The 23,798-nt window shown below is 39.8% G+C and overlaps 1 protein-coding gene and 7 non-coding genes across 8 annotated transcripts in view; all 8 read right to left on the bottom strand.

Moving 5' to 3' along the window:
* lrrc75a (leucine rich repeat containing 75A) overlaps nt 1-22,789 on the bottom strand; it is a 44,349-nt gene extending 21,560 nt beyond the window's left edge. Inside the window, exons 1-2 of the mRNA XM_054596903.1 lie at nt 22,529-22,789; nt 9,845-9,973 (exon numbers count right to left, since the gene is read on the bottom strand). Coding sequence (XP_054452878.1) covers nt 9,845-9,973; nt 22,529-22,789 — 390 coding nt within the window. The remainder of the gene's footprint in view (nt 1-9,844; nt 9,974-22,528) is intronic.
* On the bottom strand, nt 159-250 carry trnar-ucu (transfer RNA arginine (anticodon UCU)). Its single transcript is given in 2 exon segments — nt 159-194; nt 214-250. It is a non-coding gene; the product is annotated as a tRNA-Arg (tRNA).
* On the bottom strand, nt 508-599 carry trnar-ucu (transfer RNA arginine (anticodon UCU)). The gene is given in 2 exon segments: nt 508-543; nt 563-599. It is a non-coding gene; the product is annotated as a tRNA-Arg (tRNA).
* trnar-ucu (transfer RNA arginine (anticodon UCU)) lies at nt 858-949 on the bottom strand. The gene is given in 2 exon segments: nt 858-893; nt 913-949. It is a non-coding gene; the product is annotated as a tRNA-Arg (tRNA).
* On the bottom strand, nt 1,208-1,299 carry trnar-ucu (transfer RNA arginine (anticodon UCU)). The gene is given in 2 exon segments: nt 1,208-1,243; nt 1,263-1,299. It is a non-coding gene; the product is annotated as a tRNA-Arg (tRNA).
* Nucleotides 1,558-1,649, bottom strand: trnar-ucu (transfer RNA arginine (anticodon UCU)). The gene is given in 2 exon segments: nt 1,558-1,593; nt 1,613-1,649. It is a non-coding gene; the product is annotated as a tRNA-Arg (tRNA).
* trnar-ucu (transfer RNA arginine (anticodon UCU)) lies at nt 1,908-1,999 on the bottom strand. The gene is given in 2 exon segments: nt 1,908-1,943; nt 1,963-1,999. It is a non-coding gene; the product is annotated as a tRNA-Arg (tRNA).
* On the bottom strand, nt 2,258-2,349 carry trnar-ucu (transfer RNA arginine (anticodon UCU)). The gene is given in 2 exon segments: nt 2,258-2,293; nt 2,313-2,349. It is a non-coding gene; the product is annotated as a tRNA-Arg (tRNA).
* Nucleotides 22,790-23,798: the final 1,009 nt, after the last annotated feature.

The raw sequence follows: 23,798 nt of genomic DNA, 5'->3' as shown, positions 1-23,798 counted from the left end.
CATGTAATACTTGAATGTGGTGGGACTTGAACACAAAACCTTTGGGTTTTACAAGCACTAAGTTCATTAGTTTAGCATGAATTAATTAATTCAAGCAGCAATCACACATTTTGAAGGGTTACTACTACATTTTGTCATTAATTGTTAAATTTAAATTTCAACTCTGGTGGGACTCGAACCCACAACCTTTGAATAACTACTTTACAGCTTAACTAGAAGTCCAACGCGCTATCCATTGCGCCACAGAGTCGCTGTCAGTCTTGAATTATGATCGTAAAAAAATAAAAACAAAGAACGAGGGGATAAATCCAACATGTACTCCTAAGGTGGAAAAGGTTACACCTGTCTGCATGTAAAACTTGAATGTGGTGGGACTTGAACACAAAACCTTTGGGTTTCACTAGCACTAAGTTCATTAGTTTAGCATGAATTAATTAATTCAAGCAGCAATCACACATTTTGAAGGGTTACTACTACATTTTGTCATTAATTGTTAAATTTAAATTTCAACTCTGGTGGGACTCGAACCCACAACCTTTGAATAACTACTTTACAGCTTAACTAGAAGTCCAACGCGCTATCCATTGCGCCACAGAGTCGCTGTCAGTCTTGAATTATGATCGTAAAAAAATAGAAAACAAAGAACGAGGGGATAAATCCAACATGTACTCCTAAGGTGGAAAAGGTTACACCTGTCTGCATGTAATACTTGAATGTGGTGGGACTTGAACACAAAACCTTTGGGTTTTACGAGCACTAAGTTCATTAGTTTAGCATGAATTAATTAATTCAAGCAGCAATCACACATTTTGAAGGGTTACTACTACATTTTGTCATTAATTGTTAAATTTAAATTTCAACTCTGGTGGGACTCGAACCCACAACCTTTGAATAACTACTTTACAGCTTAACTAGAAGTCCAACGCGCTATCCATTGCGCCACAGAGTCGCTGTCAGTCTTGAATTATGATCGTAAAAAAATAGAAAACAAAGAACGAGGGGATAAATCCAACATGTACTCCTAAGGTGGAAAAGGTTACACCTGTCTGCATGTAATACTTGAATGTGGTGGGACTTGAACACAAAACCTTTGGGTTCTACTAGCACTAAGTTCATTAGTTTAGCATGAATTAATTAATTCAAGCAGGAATCACACATTTTGAAGGGTTACGACTACATTTTGTCATTAATTGTTAAATTTAAATTTCAACTCTGGTGGGACTCGAACCCACAACCTTTGAATAACTACTTTACAGCTTAACTAGAAGTCCAACGCGCTATCCATTGCGCCACAGAGTCGCTGTCAGTCTTGAATTATGATCGTAAAAAAATAGAAAACAAAGAACGAGGGGATAAATCCAACATGTACTCCTAAGGTGGAAAAGGTTACACCTGTCTGCATGTAATACTTGAATGTGGTGGGACTTGAACACAAAAACTTTGGGTTTTACGAGCACTAAGTTCATTAGTTTAGCATGAATTAATTAATTCAAGCAGCAATCACACATTTTGAAGGGTTACTACTACATTTTGTCATTAATTGTTAAATTTAAATTTCAACTCTGGTGGGACTCGAACCCACAACCTTTGAATAACTACTTTACAGCTTAACTAGAAGTCCAACGCGCTATCCATTGCGCCACAGAGTCGCTGTCAGTCTTGAATTATGATCGTAAAAAAATAGAAAACAAAGAACGAGGGGATAAATCCAACATGTACTCCTACGGTGGAAAAGGTTACACCTGTCTGCATGTAATACTTGAATGTGGTGGGACTTGAACACAAAACCTTTGGGTTTTACGAGCACTAAGTTCATTAGTTTAGCATGAATTAATTAATTCAAGCAGCAATCACACATTTTGAAGGGTTACTACTACATTTTGTCATTAATTGTTAAATTTAAATTTCAACTCTGGTGGGACTCGAACCCACAACCTTTGAATAACTACTTTACAGCTTAACTAGAAGTCCAACGCGCTATCCATTGCGCCACAGAGTCGCTGTCAGTCTTGAATTATGATCGTAAAAAAATAAAAAACAAAGAACGAAGGGATAAATCCAACATGTACTCCTACGGTGGAAAAGGTTACACCTGTCTGCATGCAATACTTGAATGTGGTGGGACTTGAACACAAAACATTTGGGTTTTACTAGCACTAAGTTCATTAGTTTAGCATGAATGTATTACTTCAAGCAGCAATCACACATTTTGAAGGGTTACTACTACATTTTGTCATTAATTGTTAAATTTAAATTTCAACTCTGGTGGGACTCGAACCCACAACCTTTGAATAACTACTTTACAGCTTAACTAGAAGTCCAACGCGCTATCCATTGCGCCACAGAGTCGCTGTCAGTCTTGAATTATGATCGTAAAAAAATAGAAAACAAAGAACGAGGGGATAAATCCAACATGTACTCCTACGGTGGAAAAGGTTACACCTGTCTGCATGTAATACTTGAATGTGGTGGGACTTGAACACAAAAACCTTGGGTTTTACTAGCACTATGTTCATTAATTTAGCATGAATTAATTCATTCAAGCAAGAATCCCTAAGTTTAAAGGGTTATTTATGCATTTTGTTAAACCTAAAGGTCAACTCTGATGGGACTAGAACACACAACCTTTGAATAACTGACTCTTTGACAATTTAACTAAAAGTCCAAAGAGTTCATCATGGCATCCTAGTTATGCTGAGGAGCTTAGAATTAAATGTTTTTTACAAGGTCTGATAAGAGCTACTGGTTTATTTGTGGTGAAATTTTCAACAAGATATGTAAGATAAAGTGTTAATGACGGAATATCACAATTTTAAGCTTTGATTTGGTTGCTTTTTTTCTTCCGGAAGCTTTCGTCACACACGATGTGTTTGATGACTAAACACTGGTACACTGGTAAACAGGGTATTTTTGGCGATTGATTAAAAGAAAACAGTGTTTAGAGGGTAAAATGTTCGTTTAGTCAAAATTGATTCTCCAAAGTCGTTAATATAATCCATCCTCACCTTTTCGACATTAACTACCTCAGGCGAGTCTAAAACCTTTTTGTTTCACAATTGAGGAAGTTTTAGTGAATTTTGCTGCTTTTAAAGAGCTTTATTAATGAGATACTTAAAAATGCACATAAAAATACATGAATGGATACACGGCTATTCTAATAAACCTTTTGAGTTTTCATTATTTGTAGAAAAGTGAACAAGGAAGCAGCTACCGAGTTACTGACGCACTGTTTAATCTCTAACCCTCTGCCTTGATCACCAAAACCTTCCACTGTACCATGTGTGTGTCTTTGTCTTTGTGTGTGTGTGTGTGTGTGTGTGTGTGTGTGTGTGTGTGTGTGTGTGTGTGTGTCCATTGAAATGCATTTATTCAGGTGGTGAGTCAGGTCTGCGGGTCCCCAGTATTCAGTCTCCAGCAGATGGTGAGGGGGAAGAAGTGATATCAACAAAGACACTCAGTTCCTTATACTGTGTTACCACATTGTTTTTCAAGTTTGTGTGTGTGTGTGTGTGTGTGTGTGTGTGTGTGTGTGTGTGTGTGTGTGTGTGTGTGTGTGTGTGTGTGTGTGTGTGTGTGTGTGTGTGTGTGTAAGTGCATAATTTTTTTGCTCTGTAAAATCCTGAAGGGCATTGGCTGAATAGTAAAGCAGAACAAAACAATTTTCTAGCAGACAGCATTGGTGAAAGTGAATACACTGATGCCCAGAGGGAAGAACAGTAAAAAGTTTTTCCACTTCCTTGGCTGCTAAAAGAATTTCTCATTTTTCAAATTAAATGAAGCGATAATGATTTTCTGTAGAGAAACTGTTAAGATGTTCTTGTAAATGTCTCTGTGTGGTCAGGCTTTATATAAGAAAAAGCTTTTTGTTCATTGTGTAAATTCCCACTTTTAGATTCATAGTGAAAGAACAAATTTTCATATGTTTTAATATTCTCACGTACTCTGCTGCTCTGTAAATTGTAATGTCTTTATTTTACATTTCTTTTATATGTATATCAAATGAAATATACTCAAAGCTTCACTAATCTATATTTAACATTTTAATTCTTTGTTTTACGAAGCGTTTCAGTTTTTTTCAGCTGATTGTTTGGAGTTTACAGCCCACTACTGTTTCATTTCTAATCAGTATTGTTTATAGCAAAAGAGGCAGCGAAAAAACTCTCAAAACCCACTTAAGTTGGCGAATAGCTGTTGAACACAGTTCAGCATTTAGCTTTTAAAGAGACAGATATTTATTTTAGGAGTTGGTGGAGACCAAAACAAAGCAAAAACAGAAAATACTGGACTTAACACAATGCAAAATTCAATATCCATTTGTAAATCATTATCTTACTGTTTATCATTTTCTCCATATTAGGGGTGCAAACATAGCTGTGACTGGCATGACCGAAGATGCAATGAAAGCAGAAAATATAGAATAATATGAAGCATATTTCCGACATTTTCTGCACATTTGTTACGCTGTTTCAAAATGTAAAAACAGACATGAAACAAACCTTTTCACAGTTTTTGGGCTGAATCAAATAATGATAAAAATAATTAATAATGAAATAGTCCGGATGGCAGATTCTACAACACATTTAACTATGTCATGACATCATATTATGTAACGTCCCATAATACATTTCTGCTTTTATAAAGTTCCATTTTTTCCTTAATGGTCCTGTAACTCCTGATCTGATGAGAACCTTTTAGAAAACATAAACTCAAGTATGCATGAATGTAAAGCTTAAAATACAATGTTTTTGTCACAGAAACATTTAAATCAATTACAGATATTTTAACACTATTCTATTGATATTTTAAGACATTTAGCATCATTTCAGTCGCTGTGCTTATCTCCGTAGTCTTAGTTAAGACGTACTGATGCTGTGTTTTGTACTGACACTCTTAATGCACAGTGAAGAGAGAGTCTCATCACATCAATAAAGCTCCATGAATTGAATTGTGTTGAAGTGAATGTGCGAGAACTCGGGTCGATAAGAACATCGTCATGGTTTCACTGTGGCTTTCTCCACATTTCACTGCATCCAGCTCTCACCTCTCATTACTTCCTCTTTATTTTTACCTCTTTCGATCTCTTCTTCTTCCTCGGTTGTCGTGCCTCCCTCTCTCTTCCTCCCCTCCTCTCTCTCTCTTACATTATTGATAGAGAACACATCTATGAATCTTTCCCGTCTCCAGAGAACCGACGACCTCTCCTCCGTCTCCATCCCTCTGTCTTATTTATCTGTCTGCTTTATCTCCACTCCTTCACCCTCAGGCCAACCTGCTGATGAAGTTATTTTGCACAGCACAAATGGAGCCCATTACTTGAGTCATATTTTTCACTGCACGCCCGGCATGCTCCGGTAAATTACTGCTAAAAAATGTCCTGTCCATTCTGCAGATGAATTGCTTGGCTAATTCAATTTTATTGCCCTTGTTTCAGCGGTCAGGAGGTGAAGGGGAAGACCTGGCAGCGAGCTGACGGAGTATCATGGCTGGATCTCCGATACCAGGAAGGAGCCACTCTATGTGCTCGATAGGGGCGAAGGTTTCACAGAGGACATCGATGTCTGCTGTGTCGGGATGGGAGTTGGGACTCGTTGTTATTTTTGACAAGTGTTAAATCAGTGTTTGTTGCACACACTAATAAAAATGATTCTGTACATACAAACGAAACAGCATGTTGCACCTGTCGTAATAATATTAATTTCCTCTTCAGCCTCACATCAGTTGATATCACTGACCCACCCTAACAGTGTCTTAAGGCTGCATTCTCTCTACTGTCCATCAGGGGGCGACTCCTCTGGTTGTATAGAAGTCTATGAGAAAATGACTCTACTTCTCTCTTGATTTATTCCCTCAGTAAACATTGTAAACATGAGTTTATGGTCTCAATCTCTAGTTTCAAGTCTTCTTCAATACAGCATGATGTTCATTTAGTAAATGATGCTCCATTTAGAGTCAAACAGACCATAAAGCAGGGGATGCTTTAGGGCGGGGCTACACACTGATTGACAGGTCGACACCACAGACGTATACAACATCACTATGCCACTCATCCGCATTCCAAAAATGTTAAATATTGCAAAGAGGATTAATAAAAGATGAAGGCAGAGTCCTGCGGGTTCATGCAAACCAAAAAACCTCCATCACATCTTTGAGGTAAACAACACATTTTACAATCGTTTCTTAGTCCTCTGTGTATAAAAACAACCCAAACTATGTTCTCTTCCTACATTATTGTGATATTATTATGCACTGCTTTATATTAAAACCAATATATTCACTCCCTTATATTGACCTTTAAACAAACAACAAAAGTTATTTGTATTTGATTGATTGGATGATGGATAAGATGCAGTTGATTGATTTCACATATATACCGTAGGATCAATCAATACCACCACGGCTGCTTCACTCATACTGGATTGACTGCAATCCAATTACTCAGAAGTATAATAAAATCACTGCATACTGTGTTTAGATATTGAAATATAGAATATTTTGCATTCGTATATAAATACTTGTTTCTAGGTTCTCCTTAAATTAAGCATAGAGAGGATTAACAGATGTAATTTATGATTATATTTCTATTAATGCACCAACATAACTACCTCAATCTTTTTAATCCTGTCTGTTGACTAAACAGGGTTTCAGTCCCGTTGTTTATTTATGCAAAGGTGTCATTAATCCTCCAGCAGTTTTGCTGTGTTTGTATTAATCAGTCAGATTAATCAGGTCGTGCTTGTGGGTACAGTTCAATCAATTAATTATCTTTTTGCAATGGTGACGAGCATATAAACAACAAAGACAGTACAGACTGTCTAAATAACCACAGCCACGTCAACAAACAGCTGTTCGATATGATGCAGAGGCAGCTGGAAGTGAAGCAGCCATGGAAACTTAAATACACTATTTTCAGTCAGTAATTTCTACATACAAGCTCTTTGTCAGTTCGTATTATATCTTAGATAAAAGATGACTTCTTATTTTTAATTCAGCAACACGTGTCAATTTCCACTCGTTACACATACAGCCATTTCAAAATAATTTTCAGTCCTCACAGGAAACAACTAAGACAAAACTACTTAGTTAGGTTTAGTAAAAGATGGTGAAATACTTAATTAGGTTTAGTGAAAAGATGGTGAAATACTTAGTTAGGTTTAGTAAAAATGGTGAAATCGTGAAATACCTAGTTAAAATACTAAGTTAGGGTTAGGAAAGATTGTGAAATACTGCAGAAGAGCCGTTACTTATATACGTAAGTAAACGACAAATAAATCAACATTTACTTCTTGTTTCCCACGGACCATGTAAAAAAACAGTTTTCTTTTTTAAATATTTGCAGTATTTTGCATTTTTCATGTTGTTTATTTGTCATTGTCCCAGTGTGTAAAGGCCTTAAGAAGCTGAATACTGTTTCTGAATGAGAATAATTACAATATTTATTGCAGTGAAGCTTACACAAAGCCTCACCAGTTACAATGACTATAAGTGTCCAAATTAGGTTTGCAGCATTTATGCAATAACATTAAATGACGGCCCATCAAAAGAGAAGCAGTGAAGCCGCAAATATCTGTGATGACAAGTTCAGGAAAAGTAAAACAGAACAGCGATGAAACGTGTCAGACAGGAAGGAAAGAGCAGAACGAGGAGGAAGTAACACCTTTCTCTCCGTCTCCTCCTTTTTTCCTCCCTCTTGTTGCTCTCTCTGCACATAACAACACCCTCCGGCGTTTTTATCATCACTGCTCTCCTCTTATCATGAATTGTACACAAAACCCTTTTTCCTGGATTTCCTCTGCAGCTTCAGCATGTGTGAAGAGTCTCCCGCTGAACATGTCCTGTATACTGATAACGAGCATTTTTCAGCTCAAACGATGCATTCAGGGACTCGTAATACAAATCTGGTTCCGTTTTCAGTGAATTCAACATTTTCAGAAATGGATTTTTATTTTATAGGCAGCAAGAGCTAGAGACATTTTAATCTAGTTTTCCTGAGGGAAAACTTTTGTCTTATTTGATCATTCAGAAACTAATCACCTCTCTGTTCAGTAGAATACTAATCACTTTCTGGGTTTAGCTTGAGATGAAAAGCTTAAACATTAACACAGTCGTATTCCTTTATCTGACATCTAGAGGAAGATTTAGAAGGTTGACCTTTGACATTAAATCCTGCATTCATTCCTACCAATAGCAACATGAAAGACCACCGACTGAAAGTAACGTGAGCATAACATTAACGTTAAAACAACAATGTGCTGGTCTGTCTGATTTGTTCTGTGTTTTGTTGCCGCTTATTGTCTATTTTTTTAAACTGACTGCAGATAAATAAAGCCCATAAATCTTTTACTACCCTCCAAAAAACAGTAACGTTAGCTAATGTTACCCATTACGTCAGCTAACATTACTGGTTACGTTAGTCCAGATTACTGGTTACGTTAGCTAACATTACTTGTTATGTTAAATAATATTACTGGTTATGTTAGGCAACATTAGTTATGTTAGCTAATAATACTTTTTTTATTAAGTTATTGGTTTAATCAGCTAACATTAGATACGTTAACTAATATTACTTGTTTAGTTAATTAAGATTACTGGTTACGTTAGCTAAACAAAATTTAAGTTAGCTAACATTTGTAATGTTACGTTAGCTAAATTGGTTACATCAGCTTACATTAGTAACATTAGCTAACATTACTGGTTACGTTAGCTAATTGACGAAAGGTAAACGTTACTGAATAAAAAATAGATATAGTTTTTTGCGGCGGAGGAATCAGTTATTCTCAGGATGCATGCAGGTTCTTTAATTTGCATTAAAACACTAATTGTTTTTTATGTCCATTTGTCTGTATTTCACATTATCTTTAAGTTTTAAATCATTGATGAAATCTGTAATACATTTTCCTGTAGCTCTTGTTTTCAAAGCTACTTTTTATATGATTTACCCTTTTTTCTGTCACTAAACAACAGGTAAGAAGATTAACAAATGGTATATACACGTATATATTTTTCAATTTTTTTCGTACAGGACTTGGTTTTGTGTGTATGTGCGTAGTTACTGTATATTCCTACAGTGACAACTCAATCTCTAGCATCCAATTTTCACAGGAAATACATCAAATGAAGGAGGCATAATGGTGTTTCATGAAGTCGGGGGAGAAATATAATGGACTCAAACATAGATTACAACAATTATCTTTTCATCTCTGGAATTCATTTGCATCATTCAAAGCTGGAGGAAGGATGTCATGCAGCTGTTTCTCACATGACCCAACGGTGTTTCAGCACAAACCACCATGCTAACATCAGGCCTCGTACTACCCATCTTCACCTCCATCACTCCTCCTTCCTCACTGCATTATTCATCCATCATGGCTGCTGTCACGCTTCCTCTCCCTCAGTGACACACCGGGCAACGTGAATGTAACAAACACAAAGGAGTGGCGCTTCTCTCAAGGACACACACACACACACACACACACACACACACACACACACACACACACACACACACACACACACACACACACACACACACACACACACAGTCACACAGTCACACATCCACTTAGAGCACTTCCGTAACCCAATAGTGTCAGACAAAATGATCATCTGATAGCAGGCAGCAAAATGAATCACAAAGGTCTGTGTGTGTGTGTGTGTGTGTGTGTGTGTGTGTGTGTGTGTGTGTGTGTGTGTGTGTGAGCATGCACACACTTCTACTCTAATCGTCACTATTTGCGCAGTGTGTTCCACGTGAGATGATTCCTATGTGTGTGTGTGTGTGTGTGTGTGTGTGTGTGTGTGTGTGTGTGTGTGTGTGTGTGTGTGTGTGTGTGTGTGTGTGTCGTACCGTCTTGGGGCAGTGGACGTATCGCGCCAGGCTGATGATCAGGTCGTGCGTGATGGGGTCGACAAGGTTTCTGAAGCTGGCGTAGCGATACAACACGTCATCCAGAGATGTTGACTCCATGCCCAGGTCCTACACACACACACACACACACACATAAACACACACATTAAATAAGATCATCATATTCTCACTTATGCAACTGTGCATCAGTACTTACACAATTATATACAGTTATATGAAAGGCAAACCATTTATACACCAGTTTGCATGCACATAAACTAACAAAAAGAGATGAAAAAAGACAAATTTAAACATTTAATTACACAATACTGATACAATAATTATTTAACACACTATGTTTGTTTTCCTTTATAAGCAAACATAAAAAGGTACACATTAATTAATGCACATAGGAATCCCTGCATTGACATAAATCTCTCTTGTGTGTGGGTGCAAGTTAAAATTTGAAGTGCTGCAGAAAAAAGCCTTCACATGGCTGTAAAGCAAGTCTAATGATGAAATTGTGAAAATGTTCATTTTAATGTGGGACTTATCTTGCATTAAAAATCAGACACACACTCACATGCGCCCCCCTCAAAGGTAACCCTTCCAGCGCTGCCTGATGTTCTCTGAAAGCCCCCCCCCATGGTGTGCAGTTAAACCCCCGTTAAGAAACGCCACCCTAAAGCATTAAATTAAAGCCTGTTGCATTGCTTCCCGCTTGTCTGTCCGCTTGCTGCCGAGGGGAAAATGAAAACGTCACATCTGGAGCGCCATCAGAGCGTAGAAATCGTTAACCTGCTGGCAGAGAGCTTCATGCATGAACGGCGGCCTCGTTAAATCTTCTAAACATGAAGGACAACTCTGTTTAATAGACATTTTGGGGAGCTGAAAATAAAAGCAAAGCCTCACACCATTTGTTTGACATTAATCATTTAGATTATTATTATTATAAGCATCTTGAAAACGTTCTTTGTTTGAAAACAAGATAAAAGTTTTCCCTCAGGAAAACTAGATTAAAATGTCTTTAGCTCTTACTGCCCATAAAATAAAAATTCCATTTCTGAAAATGTTGAATTCACTGAAAATGGAACCAGATTTGTATTACGAGTCCCTGAATGCATCGTTTGAGCTGAAAAATGCTCTTTTATCAGTATACAGGACATGTTCTGCGAGAGACTCTTCACACATGCTGAAGCTGCAGAGGAAATCCAGGTTAAACCATTAGCACCTTCTAAAAGCTGTTCCTTCATCTCACAATTAAATAAAAAGGCTGGACACAATGAATGACAGCATGACATCATGGCCTTAATCATTGTACGACCAAAAAATAAAATTTGTCCTGCGTGTGTGAGTTAAGAAAAAGGTCATGAGCTCCCTCGGTAGTATGAATGTGCTCATTCATGGCAGCTGCCCAATTAGATAAAGAGAAATCCTGACATTTAGCCCGAGCTCACACAGAGCGCAAAAATGGAAATGTAGGGTTTGAATGTGGTCAGTAAAAGTCTGAGTAATCTGCTCATTACACGCTGACATTTATACAAATACAAGTGGAAGCTATAGCTGGATTGTAGGAATACAGGAAACCAAAATAATTGGCATTCACCTCACTGAGGTTTTAAAAAACCTCCTGAACAGGCGGCAACCTCCAGTTCTGAAAAGTGAAGCCAATGTTGAAGTGTCTTAAAGCTGCATTCTCTCTACTGTCCATCAGGGGGCGACTCCTCTGGTTGTATAGAAGTCTATGACAAAATGACTCTACTTCTCTCTTGATTTATTCCCTCAGTAAACATTGTAAACATGAGTTTATGGTCTCAATCTCTAGTTTCAAGTCTTCTTCAATACAGCATGATGTTCATTTAGTAAATGATGCTCCATTTAGAGTCAAACAGACCATAAAGCAGGGGATGCTTTAGGGCGGGGCTACACACTGATTGACAGGTCGACACCAGAGACGTATACGGCGTCTCTACGTCACTTCCAAATATAGTCACTTTGGTTCTCTGGTTGCAGAAAACCAAGATGGCTACGTCCAAAATCCAATATGGCGACAGCCCAAAAGCCGAAATCAAGACTTCCAAAAATCAGTCCACAAACCAATAGGTGACATCACGGCAACTACGTCCACTTCTTTTATACGGCCTATGGGTTGAATATCAAGTATTCCTAATTTCTGATATCCAATGTTAGGATAAAGTCCAGCAATATCCTGTCAATCTTTACACAAATGGAAAAGCTGGATAATTTAGTTTTATATTAGAATGAAATCAGCGTTTCGCAAACATTTAGCTATATGCGATCGATTAACTAGTGGATATTGTTAAGTTATTACTGCTACATCTTCCCCTTTGGTGAAAAGAACTACAAAATGTCAACAAACCTGTAATAATATGGCCTCTTTTTGTAGCATTTAAATCTAAATAAAATACAATACTATCACCAATACAAAAGACGCAATATACTATTTGTTAGTTTCAGGTTTTGCATGTCAGTTGAAACTTGTATTTTGATTTTCTTTGTTTGTTTCCAAGGTCCAGAATAAATGTTCAATTATAACACTGAAATAAACGAGATTCTGACTCATGCTTTCTTTATTTCCTCCTTTTATCACAAAGACAACAGCCATTGAACGCTGATCCGCCACAAACGCTCTCTAATAGGTCTCCTTTTCTATCTACACCACTGTTTTTGTATTTGTGAATGCACAATGATAATTGTGTCTGCATATATATTTTTGTTTGTGTTCGGGGGTTGGGTTTTTTTGCAGACAGTTAAGTGGCAACGAGGCCAACAACGGTCAGAAAGAGAGAGAGAGAGAGGAGGGGGAGAGACGCTCGCTCTCCCACAAAAAGGTATGACTCACTGAGGTTTCCATGCTGCCTATTGTTTTGCGTAGGAGGCGCTTTGACTGAATGACACACACACACACACACACACACACACACACACACACACACACACACACACACACACACACACACACACACACACACACAAATCAGTATTTTCCGAAGGGAGCGACATTAATAGCAACACAGCGGATGAGACAAACCTATGATTAGAGCGTCAACAGGTGTATGCTATGTCCCATTGGGGACGCCAGGGGACTCGCACCGTCACACAAGATGCATTGTGGGACTTTTTAATTGTTTTTCCGACGATGAAAGACCACCGACTAGTTATTTCTATCGGCTGCAGTTTCATGTGAATGCTTGAGGTGACGTGAGGTGAAGAGGCGGTCTGAACAGTCAGATGGATTTGAGTTTTAGAAATCTGATATTGGGCCAAAAGGGTGATAGATTCAGATTAAAATGAGGGTTAGATTGATATATTACACATTAGAATTGTATTATCAGCTAAATTGATTCTCTTTTTGATCCCTTTTAATGTTAAAATTGTGCTTGATATTTAGTGAATTTGGTGAAGAGTTAAAGGAAGATAGATACTACTCTTAGATCTGTGCATTAAAGCTACTACAGAAGACTTTCATTTTGTGTTGGTTTTGGCGGTCCCTGTGGACAAAAGTGGTAGTGTTCCCGAGCACCAGAGTCCCTTTAGAAAGCCTCTCATTTTACTGCAGCAGGGTCTGACAGTCTGCCCTAGCCAGATTAGCTATTAATAGCAATAGCAGTTGCTGAAAACACATTACAGCAACAGTAAATATGGGTCATAATAAACTGTGTGTCAGAACGACCTAAAAAGGTTCAATTTGGGGGCCGTCTCTGAAATAACGGAATACAGATTCTGAGAATACAAATGTGAGGGCGGTATCAATCTCCTCATGTCACTCTCGGTAAGAAAGCAGATACACTTTTTTCCTGAATTGTAAAACTGTTCCCTTAAATGGCTGGTGACAAATTGTAGAAATAAATCATTACAATCATTACATTTCCTTGGTGGAAACGTATATATAACAAAATATAGGATTATAAGGATTTGAGGCTCTGTGTAAATAAGTGTGAATGGAAATTAATCTTCCAACTCTCATCTAAATATGTTTGAACAGGTTAACCAACCAGCAATTCATGTATTAACAACCAAGTGCTGACAATGTACAGTCTCGAAGTGGATGGCGACACACCACCTGAAGCTCAACCTGGACAAAACCGAGCTACTGTTCCTCCCGGGGAAGGGTTGCCCGCACCGAGACCTGTCCATCACCATTGATGATGCCGTGGTGACGCCAACTCGGACTGTGAGGAATCTGGGTGTGACCCTGGACGACCAACTGTCGTTCTCAGCAAACATTGCATCGGTCACACGCTCCTGCAGATTCCTCCTCTACAACATCAGGAGGATTCTCCCCTTCCTCACTGAGGAGACGGCGCAGGTGCTCATCCAGGCTCTGGTCATCTCCCGCCTGGACTACTGCAACTCACTACTTGCTGGAGCCCCGGCGTCGGCCATCAGACCTCTGGAGCTTGTCCAGAAAGCTGCAGCACGTCTGGTGTTCAATCGCCCCAAGTTCTCCCACACAACTTCCCTTCTCCGTTCTCTACACTGGCAGTTTAAGACCCTACAGGGCAGTAAGAGCTCGCATCCAGTTTAAGACTCTGGCCTGCTCACAGCTTCTTACAGTCCTGGCAGTGAAAAGGAACAGAGTCCTTCCTCGTAGCACTTATTGCATTCGCATTAGTCTGTTGCACTTATTGTTTTCGTATTAGTTCGTTGCACTTATTGTATTCGTATTCGTTTATTGCACTTATCCTATTCGTAGTGGTTTGTAGCACTTATTGTATTCGTATTAGTCTGTTGCAATTATTGTTTTCGTAGTAATTTGCTTCTGCACTATACTTTTGCTCTGGTTTATGCTTTTAGATGCTTGTTTAAGAAAGGAGATGCACTTATGACTTCTGGTGACTAGTAGTTCTCTTGAATACCTATGTTGAATACACTTATTGTAAGTCGCTTTGGATAAAAGCGTCTGCTAAATGACTGTAATGTAATGTAATGTAATGTGTGTGTTTGGTGATAAGGTCTGCAATGGTAAAAAGCAAAAAACAGCAATGTGTTCATAAATGGTATTCACTCTCCAGAGGAGCCATACAATATTAACGGCTGCTCCCTCATGAAATAAACATGAGAAGGACAAAATAGAAACGTCCACTTCTTGAACTCTAACGTAAGAGTGTGTACACACACACACACACACACACACACACACACACACACACACACACACACACACACACACACACACACACACACACACACGGGGAGAACATAAACAGTGTGGACTTTTCTTTCATTAGGAAGCTCCGCCCACACTAATGAATGCCGGTCGGCATCAAAGCGTTTGGTCCGAGTCCAGATGAACAAAGACGGAGCTGGAGACAAAAACACGAGGGCTCTTGGGTAAATTGGATGAAAAGACCATATATAATATATATATATATATATATGAAGCTGGTATTGACCTTTATTAAAGATCACATACTGACCCAACAGACTCGTCCACCTTTGACATGATAAAGGACTGAAGTAGCTGAATAATTATTATTGATATTCATATTTCCATATTAAAAGGTCTGGGATTACTCTGACTGATTAAACCTTTTTTCAGTTTGACATTTTGATGTTCTGCATGGTGTCACTGACATGGATCTCTTAGCCCATAATAAATGTTATTAGTTTCACTTAAAATAATATGACAAATGAAAATGTCTGCAATGAAAAAGGTCGGTATCCGTCTCTGAGATGACATTGTGGAAAAAAAGCTTTAGTTTTTATGAATATTAATACTTTTTTAATGAAGTTTTATTTATTCAATTGAAGTATCGCATTAAGGCTTAATATTGGTAATAAAATGTATCTGGCGATCAAATACATATGATTGTGTTACGATATATTGCGACACTGTATGCAAGGTGGTTCATTAAATTAGTGTAAAGAACACATCGCCATATGCATAAAAACTAATTAAGAAGAAGTGGACGGTGCATATCTGTGCAAATGAAATAAAGTAATGACTGAGTGACTATTACTTTTTCCTTTCACCATCAAATAAGAAGCATCTATCCAATGCAGCAAAAAAGCCAAGGAGCAATACAGAAATCAATCAGAGTCAAGGGTGAATATTAGTGAAGATATTGGTTTTACACTATAGAAGCAACTTATGAAATAAAAATCGAGGCTAGCTCAGCGAAATAACAAGTTGTGTGAGTCAGATCCAATAGCCTCATATAGCCTAGCCTATACTTGTAGTAACACCATATACATTGTTTAAAGATACTACAAGGAACTTTCTCTCATTTTTATTTTGGCGGTCCATGTGGAAAAAAGTGGTAGTGTTTCTGAACACCAGAGTCCCTTTGGAAAACCACTCATTTAACTGCAGCAGGGTCTGACAAGCATTTATTTAACAAAATGTTGTATATTCAACAACTTGAGATAACATAATAATTCTAAAGCAGAGAATGCTTTAGGGCGGGGCTTCATAGTGATTGACATGTCTCTACAAGAGGCGTTAAAAAGACAACACGGCAATGGTTGTGATCCAAGATGACGACGAACTAAATCGTCGATCTTGAGGCTTCAAAACGTCAATCCACAACCCAATGGGTGACAATGACTACGTCCACTTATATACAGCCTATGGTGGCAACGTAGGTTCAATATCAATACAATGGCTCTGATACTTTTATACTTTTTACCGTCTCAACATCATAATAAGTGACAGCACACAGAAACTGTCTCATCGTTGAATATATCTCCATATTAAAAACTGTTCTTGAAGGAACTTGAATCAGCTGGTGGTGGAACAGACTGTACAGACTGCAGGCAGAACTCGATTCCCAGCTGAGATTCAAAGTGCAGCATTAAACCAAAGCTGAATCAATCAAACGGCACCATGTTGAGATGCTGCACTTCAAGTGTTGATAGGAACAAAGAAAAAAAAGAGGATGTGCAATTAACAGTACAATGCCACTAGAAGGTTGTAGTCATAACTTTAAACAAAATAAATGTAGTAGTTTAATTAACAAGGAGAGCAAAACCCCAGGAAGGCAAGGTTTTTGAGCTTGAAAACTAAATATATGATGAGAGAAAATAAGACAAACTTTGTGCAAATTAATATTCTTTTGACCTTATCATCACCATCACGGCTTACAGCTTCAGTCTTAAAATATGAATGGAGACCACCACATGTCAGCTTCTCATTTCTCAACAAAACATCTACAGGAACCGCTTCTAAATTGGTAAAAAACGAGTATTGATAAGGTCCGAAGTTAAGGGTTCTGCTATCGATACTTGCAGCAGTTTATCACAACATCTGGACAACAAGCAGAACATCAATCTGCAGAAATGATCATTTTTCTACTGTTTGGAGATCAGCCGTCCATCCTCGTCCACTGCAGGAAACGTTAGTTTGATCAGAAGAACAGGATCATCAATCAAAGATGATCACTGAGATAATTGATTAGCTGAGAATGGACTTTAAAGATTTTGGAACTTCTTGTTTTGCTGCTCAAGAAGGACTATTTGTTTACATACAAGAATAATAAAAAATGTTGATTTCTTTCCTAATTAAATGTATTTTTTCTCACAAAATAATCAAAAAGAACCGATAAGAGTATCGATAAGGAACCAAACCGATAAGCCATACTGATAAGAGTACTAGTATCTATAAAGATCCAAAAGATACCCATCCCTACTGGTCACATACCATTAGATGAGTTAACAAGCCCAAGCACTGTTACAGCAAACAGCGCGGGAACCACTGGGGATACATTTAGCGGCCGTGGAGGTTTCCACCGGCGCTGCTGGTCAAGTGTTCAGAAGTCGGCTGTGAGGGTTGGGGAGTGGTCGAGTTAATTGAAGGGCAGTGATTAAGAAGGTGGCCTCCTCGTTAGCTCTTAACAGAGCTCCTGCCTGTTTAATAAATGTCTATTTGGTCCGAGCCCTCCGGCCATCGCCATGGTTTCCGGGGAAACGGGAGGAGTGCTTGGAAACCGCAAACAAGCTCTTCTTCTTCTTCTTCTGTGTCATTTCCCCTCTTTCCTTTTTTCACAAGTGTCCTCTAAAGTCTCTGTAATCACTCGTTGACGCCGCCTCTCTTCTTCTTCATCAGTGTCTGTTGCAGTTTAACCATCATGGTGTGTGTTTTTTTTCTCCTCATCTTCATCCTCTGTAATTGTCTTCTTCCAATTCATTGTGTGATCTGTTTGTCATGAACTGCTCTGTACCAGGATATGAAGCCTCCGCAATTTGCAATTTTGTTTTCATGACCCAACATGTTGTTTTTCATCCTCCGACTCTCTGAGGCTTCATCCACACTAAGACGTTTCCGCTAAAAACAGGGTTTTAAAACTAAAACAATCTACATCCACACGGGCGGTTCAGTATCATTTTCATAATGATTTCCATCCATACTAAAACGCCTGAAAACGAACATCACATGACGATTCACAAAACTCGGCATGCGGGTGCCAGTGTAAATAGGAAGTACATTGGCTGCTTAGTTACAGAAAATACAACAGGGTATTATTGTACTCTTAAATATAAAAAATTCAGGCTTGATACTTAAGATCTTCCTCTATAATCTTTCTCCATATACGAAAAAGGACCAATTTAGTTGAAAAAAACCAACAAGAAACAACAAAATGAACACTTACAAATCAAAGTTTACTAGATTATGGGTCAATAAATTTGGTCAACACATGTTTCTCACTTGTTTCCTCTCGGTTTCATTCATTCTGTTCTCTCACTCGTAGCTCTGCCGGTTGCTGACGTCTCTGTCGCACTGGGGCATTTATGCTTTTGTTCCTTTACAGTTTCTTTGTGGACTTTACAATAAATGTGCAGAACAAAATGAGCATTAATTAGAAAAGGAAAGTCCTCCGTTTTGTGTCTATAGCCCTCCTCAAAAAATCCTCAAACCGTGACTTGTTTCCTCCGCATGTTGGCAGTAGGAAAATTATGAAATGCAAAATGCAACTACACAACAGCTGCTAGAAGGGAAAACGTTATCCATGTTGAATTAACCTGTTAGTCGATCGATAATCAAGGCTGTTGTAGTTTGTTTTTATTCTGGCGGTGTTACGGAACAGGGAAGGACACGCTAGGACTAAACGTAGCAAGAAATATGCGTTTCAAAACAAAAAGGTAGAAGTGTGGATGTAGCCTTAATGACACTCATTCATCCTCCAATATTAAATATCGTGTCCCTCCATATCGTTAACTTTGACCCAGTTGGAGAGCCTCATGCTCGTGGACGTCTCCCTAATCCCCAGCTCCACAAACAGCAGCTGGGAAATAAACAACAACCTCCAGAGGTCAGAAGAGCTTGACCTCAACCCTTCACCCACTGGATCAAAGCAGGAAAAGTCTCCTCCTTTCTATTCATACTACAGCAACTGCTTTGTTCTTAAATTACTGCGTTTAGAATGGACTCACTGACGAGATGATATTTTAAGTTTGTTTATTGTGTACAAGTCGCCTAATGACATGAGAAGTAGTCCACTAAGTGCTGAGGGAGGCTTTATAGTTCACCACAAATCTCCCAGCAGCTGATACCATAATGGAGGACCAAAGAAGAGAGGGGCTGTTTGCAAATAATGCCTGAATATCTTACAATGAGGCCAGATAAAGTAAGATACTTGAGACTGACAGTTTAAGCTCCTCTCTTCAGATCAGCCAGCAGTAGAATAAAGCTGCTTTTAAAAGGAGAAAATACGACGCCTTTTATGTGGATGTCCAATTAGTGACGATGGTAAATGATGTCGATTGAAGCAAATAATTCCTCACTGCATGCACCTTATTGGCCTTAAAAGCCTGAGTTTGCAGCTCAGAAGTAATTCTTCCTGCATTCGGTGATGTAATTTGATTTGACAGTGACCATAGAAGCATTCTACAAGAACTACAAGATATAGAGAGCAGCAGGAATGAGTCCTAGAACCCAGAAATGATTGTTCACTTGTCTTGAAGGTCAGGTGGTTATACCAAGCTGAAGAGATTTTAACGTTTGAGAACTTGCTGTCTTTTTGCTTAAAACCAAAAGGTTTACTTTGCATTTGCAATAAAAAAATAGTTCATATAATCAAAGATAGATACTTGGTGTCCATGAATAGACACAATACTGCCCGCCCCTAGTCGCTACGATTTATAGCCTCTCTATGTCTTTCACGACATTTGCAGCTCTCGGCTGCAGAGAGACGGGAAACACCAGCAGAAAGAATCTGCTGTGATGCTGAGACACAAATGAGAAGCAGGTAAATACAAAATGAAAAGATGCCACCAGTTGAATTTGTAGAAGCTGTACAGACAGAACAATCATGCAAAGTTAATCTAATATATGATTATCAATGGGATGAGAAAGGAAACTGAGAGAGGACAGACTGAAGGGAAGAAGCTATAAGCTCTCGTCCCTGCAGACAGAACTGCAAACAACGGCTATTTACTGACTTATATTATATCAGAAAACTAAACGTTAAAATCGTTTAGAACGTAGAAGCTTTTAAAGGTCTTAACAAAGTGTCTAAATGAGATGACTAAACGTCCTCACGAGAACACTCGTCCTCCTTCAGCTTGGTGGTGGTGACTCCACGTCTCTCTGGAAAAGAACAAGATAGTGACCTAGCTACCTAGTGGACAGCTGGCTCGCTAGATTGTTAATAATTCTGCCATGCTACACTAGTTACAGAAAATGAGCCGAACCACGGACAGCTGGTCCAGCGGTTCCTCCGCCTTACTCCTCGTCTCTCTGGAGAAGGACAAGTTAGTTACCTGAAACCAGTTTGTCTTTTACACTTAAAAGACTTTGCTTAATCTTCTCTTGATTGACTAAGTGATGAATTGTACAACCTGGTTGTATTTCTAACCTGGACATCATCAGAGACTGTGACTCTCCTCCTCTGGAGTATCTTAATCGAGCAGCGTCACAGACGGTAACCCCCCCGCCCCGCCCTGCTTCTTATTACGGTGAAGGATGAACAAGGTGTCCTTCATCTTTCATCCTGTTGCTGCCATTGATTCTAGGATTAACATGCTAAATGGTAAGAAAACTGAGAACACAAAAAAACATGCTGCTGCAAACCACCGAAGCCCCGAACAATAAACTGTGAAATCATTGTGTGTGTGTGTTTATAAGGCGGGAGGCTCTGAGGTTGAGTCATAGGGGGATAAACACAGGCAGCGTATGGATTGTGTGCAGTTCTGTCTGCAGGGATGAGAGCTTACAGCTGCTTCACCCATTCACTCTGTCCTCTCTACGTTTCCTTCACATCCCATTGATGATCATATATTAGATTAACTTTGTATGATTGCTGTCCTCTTACGCTCGGATCCTCCTTTCCTTTACGGCTTCCACAAATCCTGCAATTCACCTGGTGGCATCTTTAAATTTATATTTATTTACCTGCTTCTCTTTTCACAGCAGATTCCCCGTCTCTCTGCAGCAGAGAGCTACAAATGTCTTGAAAGACATAGAGAGGCTATAAATCGTAGCAACTAAGGGTGGGGAGAAAGATCTAAAGCGATATTTTACGTGTCTATAAATGGACACCAAGTATATATATATTTTTATCTACATTATTTATATTGCAAATGCAAATTAAACCTTTTAGTGACAATTGCTTTCTCGGTCTACTGGATGGTGGTTTTCTTTTCTGGTACAGTCAGCGAGAATTTGGCTGGAGGTTCAGAAAACAAAGATGGATGACTGCCAAACCCATTCTGTTGCAATAAAATGATTGAAGTGAGCTGAACCAAGTGAAAACTTGGCAACCTCCAGTTCTGCTGAGTGAAGCCGATGCAGAAGTGTCTTAATCCTGCATTCTCTCTCCTGTCCACCAGGTGGCGACTCCTCTGGTTGTATAGAAGTCTATGAGAAAATGACTCTACTTCTCTCTTGATTTATTCCCTCAGTAAACATTGTAAACATGAGTTTATGGTCTCAATCTCTAGTTTCAAGTCTTCTTCAATACAGCATGATGTTCATTTAGTAAATGATGCTCCATTTAGAGTCAAACAGACCATAAAGCAGGGTATGCTTTAGGGCGGGGCTACACACTGATTGACAGGTCGACACCAGAGACGTATACGGCGTCTCTACGTCACTCCTCCTCAGTCCAAATATGGTCACTTCCTGTTCACTGGTTGTGAAAAAACAACAACATGGCAACGGCTGTAATCCAAGATGGCGACAGAGAAATCAAGAAACTTGAGGCTTCAAAACATCAGTCCACAAACCAATGGGTGACGTCACAAGGACTGCGTCCACTTCTTATATTCAGTCTGTGCTACAGAGATATTCATCGGTGCCACCTGGTCGGATTCGGCGCAAAACCAAATGATGTATTGTTGGGCCTGCTAGAGGGACGAGAAGCAAGGGAGAACCAGAACCAGGACTGTCAGACCCTACCGCAGTAAAACGCGAGGTTTTCTAAAGGGACTCTGGTGTGCGTAAACACTACCACTTTAGTCCACAGGGACCGCCAAAATCAACACTAAATGAAAGTTCCTAGTAGTAGCTTTAAGTATCAAACCTCCACATGTGCAGCAGAGACCAGCAGAGCACCCAGTCCATCAGCGTGACAACAGGCAGTCTGAGTCTGGCTTCTGTTTCCGCATCAGCGATGACATCAACCAGCATGCAGAAAGAAATGAATAGAGGAAGGGATGTTGTGGTGACCTTATGACCCCTGAGAGCTTCACACACACACTCACACACACACACATATCCGCTACCTGTCGGAGTGTCCTGAGCATCTCCGTGGCCTCGTCGTGCTTGCCCTGCTTGGCCATCAGCATCATCTCCTGGATCATGCCGATGCGGCGCTGGTAGGGCGGCGGCGGCGTCGTGGTCGTCCCGCCTCGGCTCAGCCGGTCCCCCGACTTCAGCATGAGGGAGGCCAGGATGTCGCCCCGCTCTTTGGTGGGCGTCCGTCTCCAGCCGTGCTGGGGGCTGGCCCCTCCGGCCTCCTGGCCCTTGGTCTGCTTGGCACCCATTAGGGGGCGCTGCGTTGACGTAACAACAAAACGGTGCAAAACCAAAGCAGTCACGCACATTCAGGACTGGTTAATGTTTGAGATACTTTGAGTCTGCAGCTGAAAAACAAATCCAAACTGCTCGTGAAGAATTCTCATTATCACCCAGTTATAGAAGATTAAATGGCTCCAGAACACATTTATAATAAGTAGAAGTAGGAAGAAGGAACTTGTTAATCCCAGAGAGTGCAGCTCAGGTTGGGAACAGATCTGAGGATGCTTCGTGCAGCATGTCCGCAACACAAAACCCCCCACTGGACACAGCAAAGTCTGGATGCAGGACTCCTACTGCGTGGCCCGCCCGCTGCCTCCTATCCCGGCACAACTTCACCACATCCCCCAGAAAACATGCACCTCCAGACAGCAGCTCTGCTCTCTCACTTATCCTCTGCTGTCCTCCTCTAGAGCACCAAAGAGGAGGAGGAGAGGCATCTGAGGAGGTGGTGCATGCAGCAGGGCATGGCAATGTTTACCTCTCCTGCAGGATCACTGCTGCTGCCCCCACCCCATCACCACCACCTCCTCCATCACCTCCACCACCGCTCTGCCCTGCATCCAAACACCTCGCATTCGTCCTTCTCCAAGGTGTGAATCCTCCATCAGCTGCCGTCTCAGAGAGCCTTTAGGGCGGGTTGGAAGCTCCACAGTGCCGGGGAGGGGAGTGAGAGAGAGAGTGAGAGAGAGTGTCTCCCTTTGCTGGGACTGAATTATGTGTTTGCAAACCCTCAACTGGATGATGGTGGGCGCGCACCGAGCGCACGTGATGGAATAAGGGAGGGGAAGGGCACGAGGAGCGCGAGCACCACCAAAGATGTTAATTATTAATAAAAAATCAATTGTTTATGCAGTCTTGTTCTATTTGCAATAAAGCACTTATTTTAAAATTCCTTTTGCATAAAAGAAAGAAAGTCACTGAGACTTAAAATACTTTATGAGTCATATGATGAAATATCATGTGAGGCTGTTTTAA

This window comes from Anoplopoma fimbria, chromosome 1 (genome assembly GCF_027596085.1).
Source record: "Anoplopoma fimbria isolate UVic2021 breed Golden Eagle Sablefish chromosome 1, Afim_UVic_2022, whole genome shotgun sequence".
Taxonomy (NCBI): Eukaryota; Metazoa; Chordata; class Actinopteri; order Perciformes; family Anoplopomatidae; genus Anoplopoma; species Anoplopoma fimbria.
Note: the sequence above shows the minus strand (reverse complement) of the source record. Positions and strands in the feature narration are given on the sequence as shown.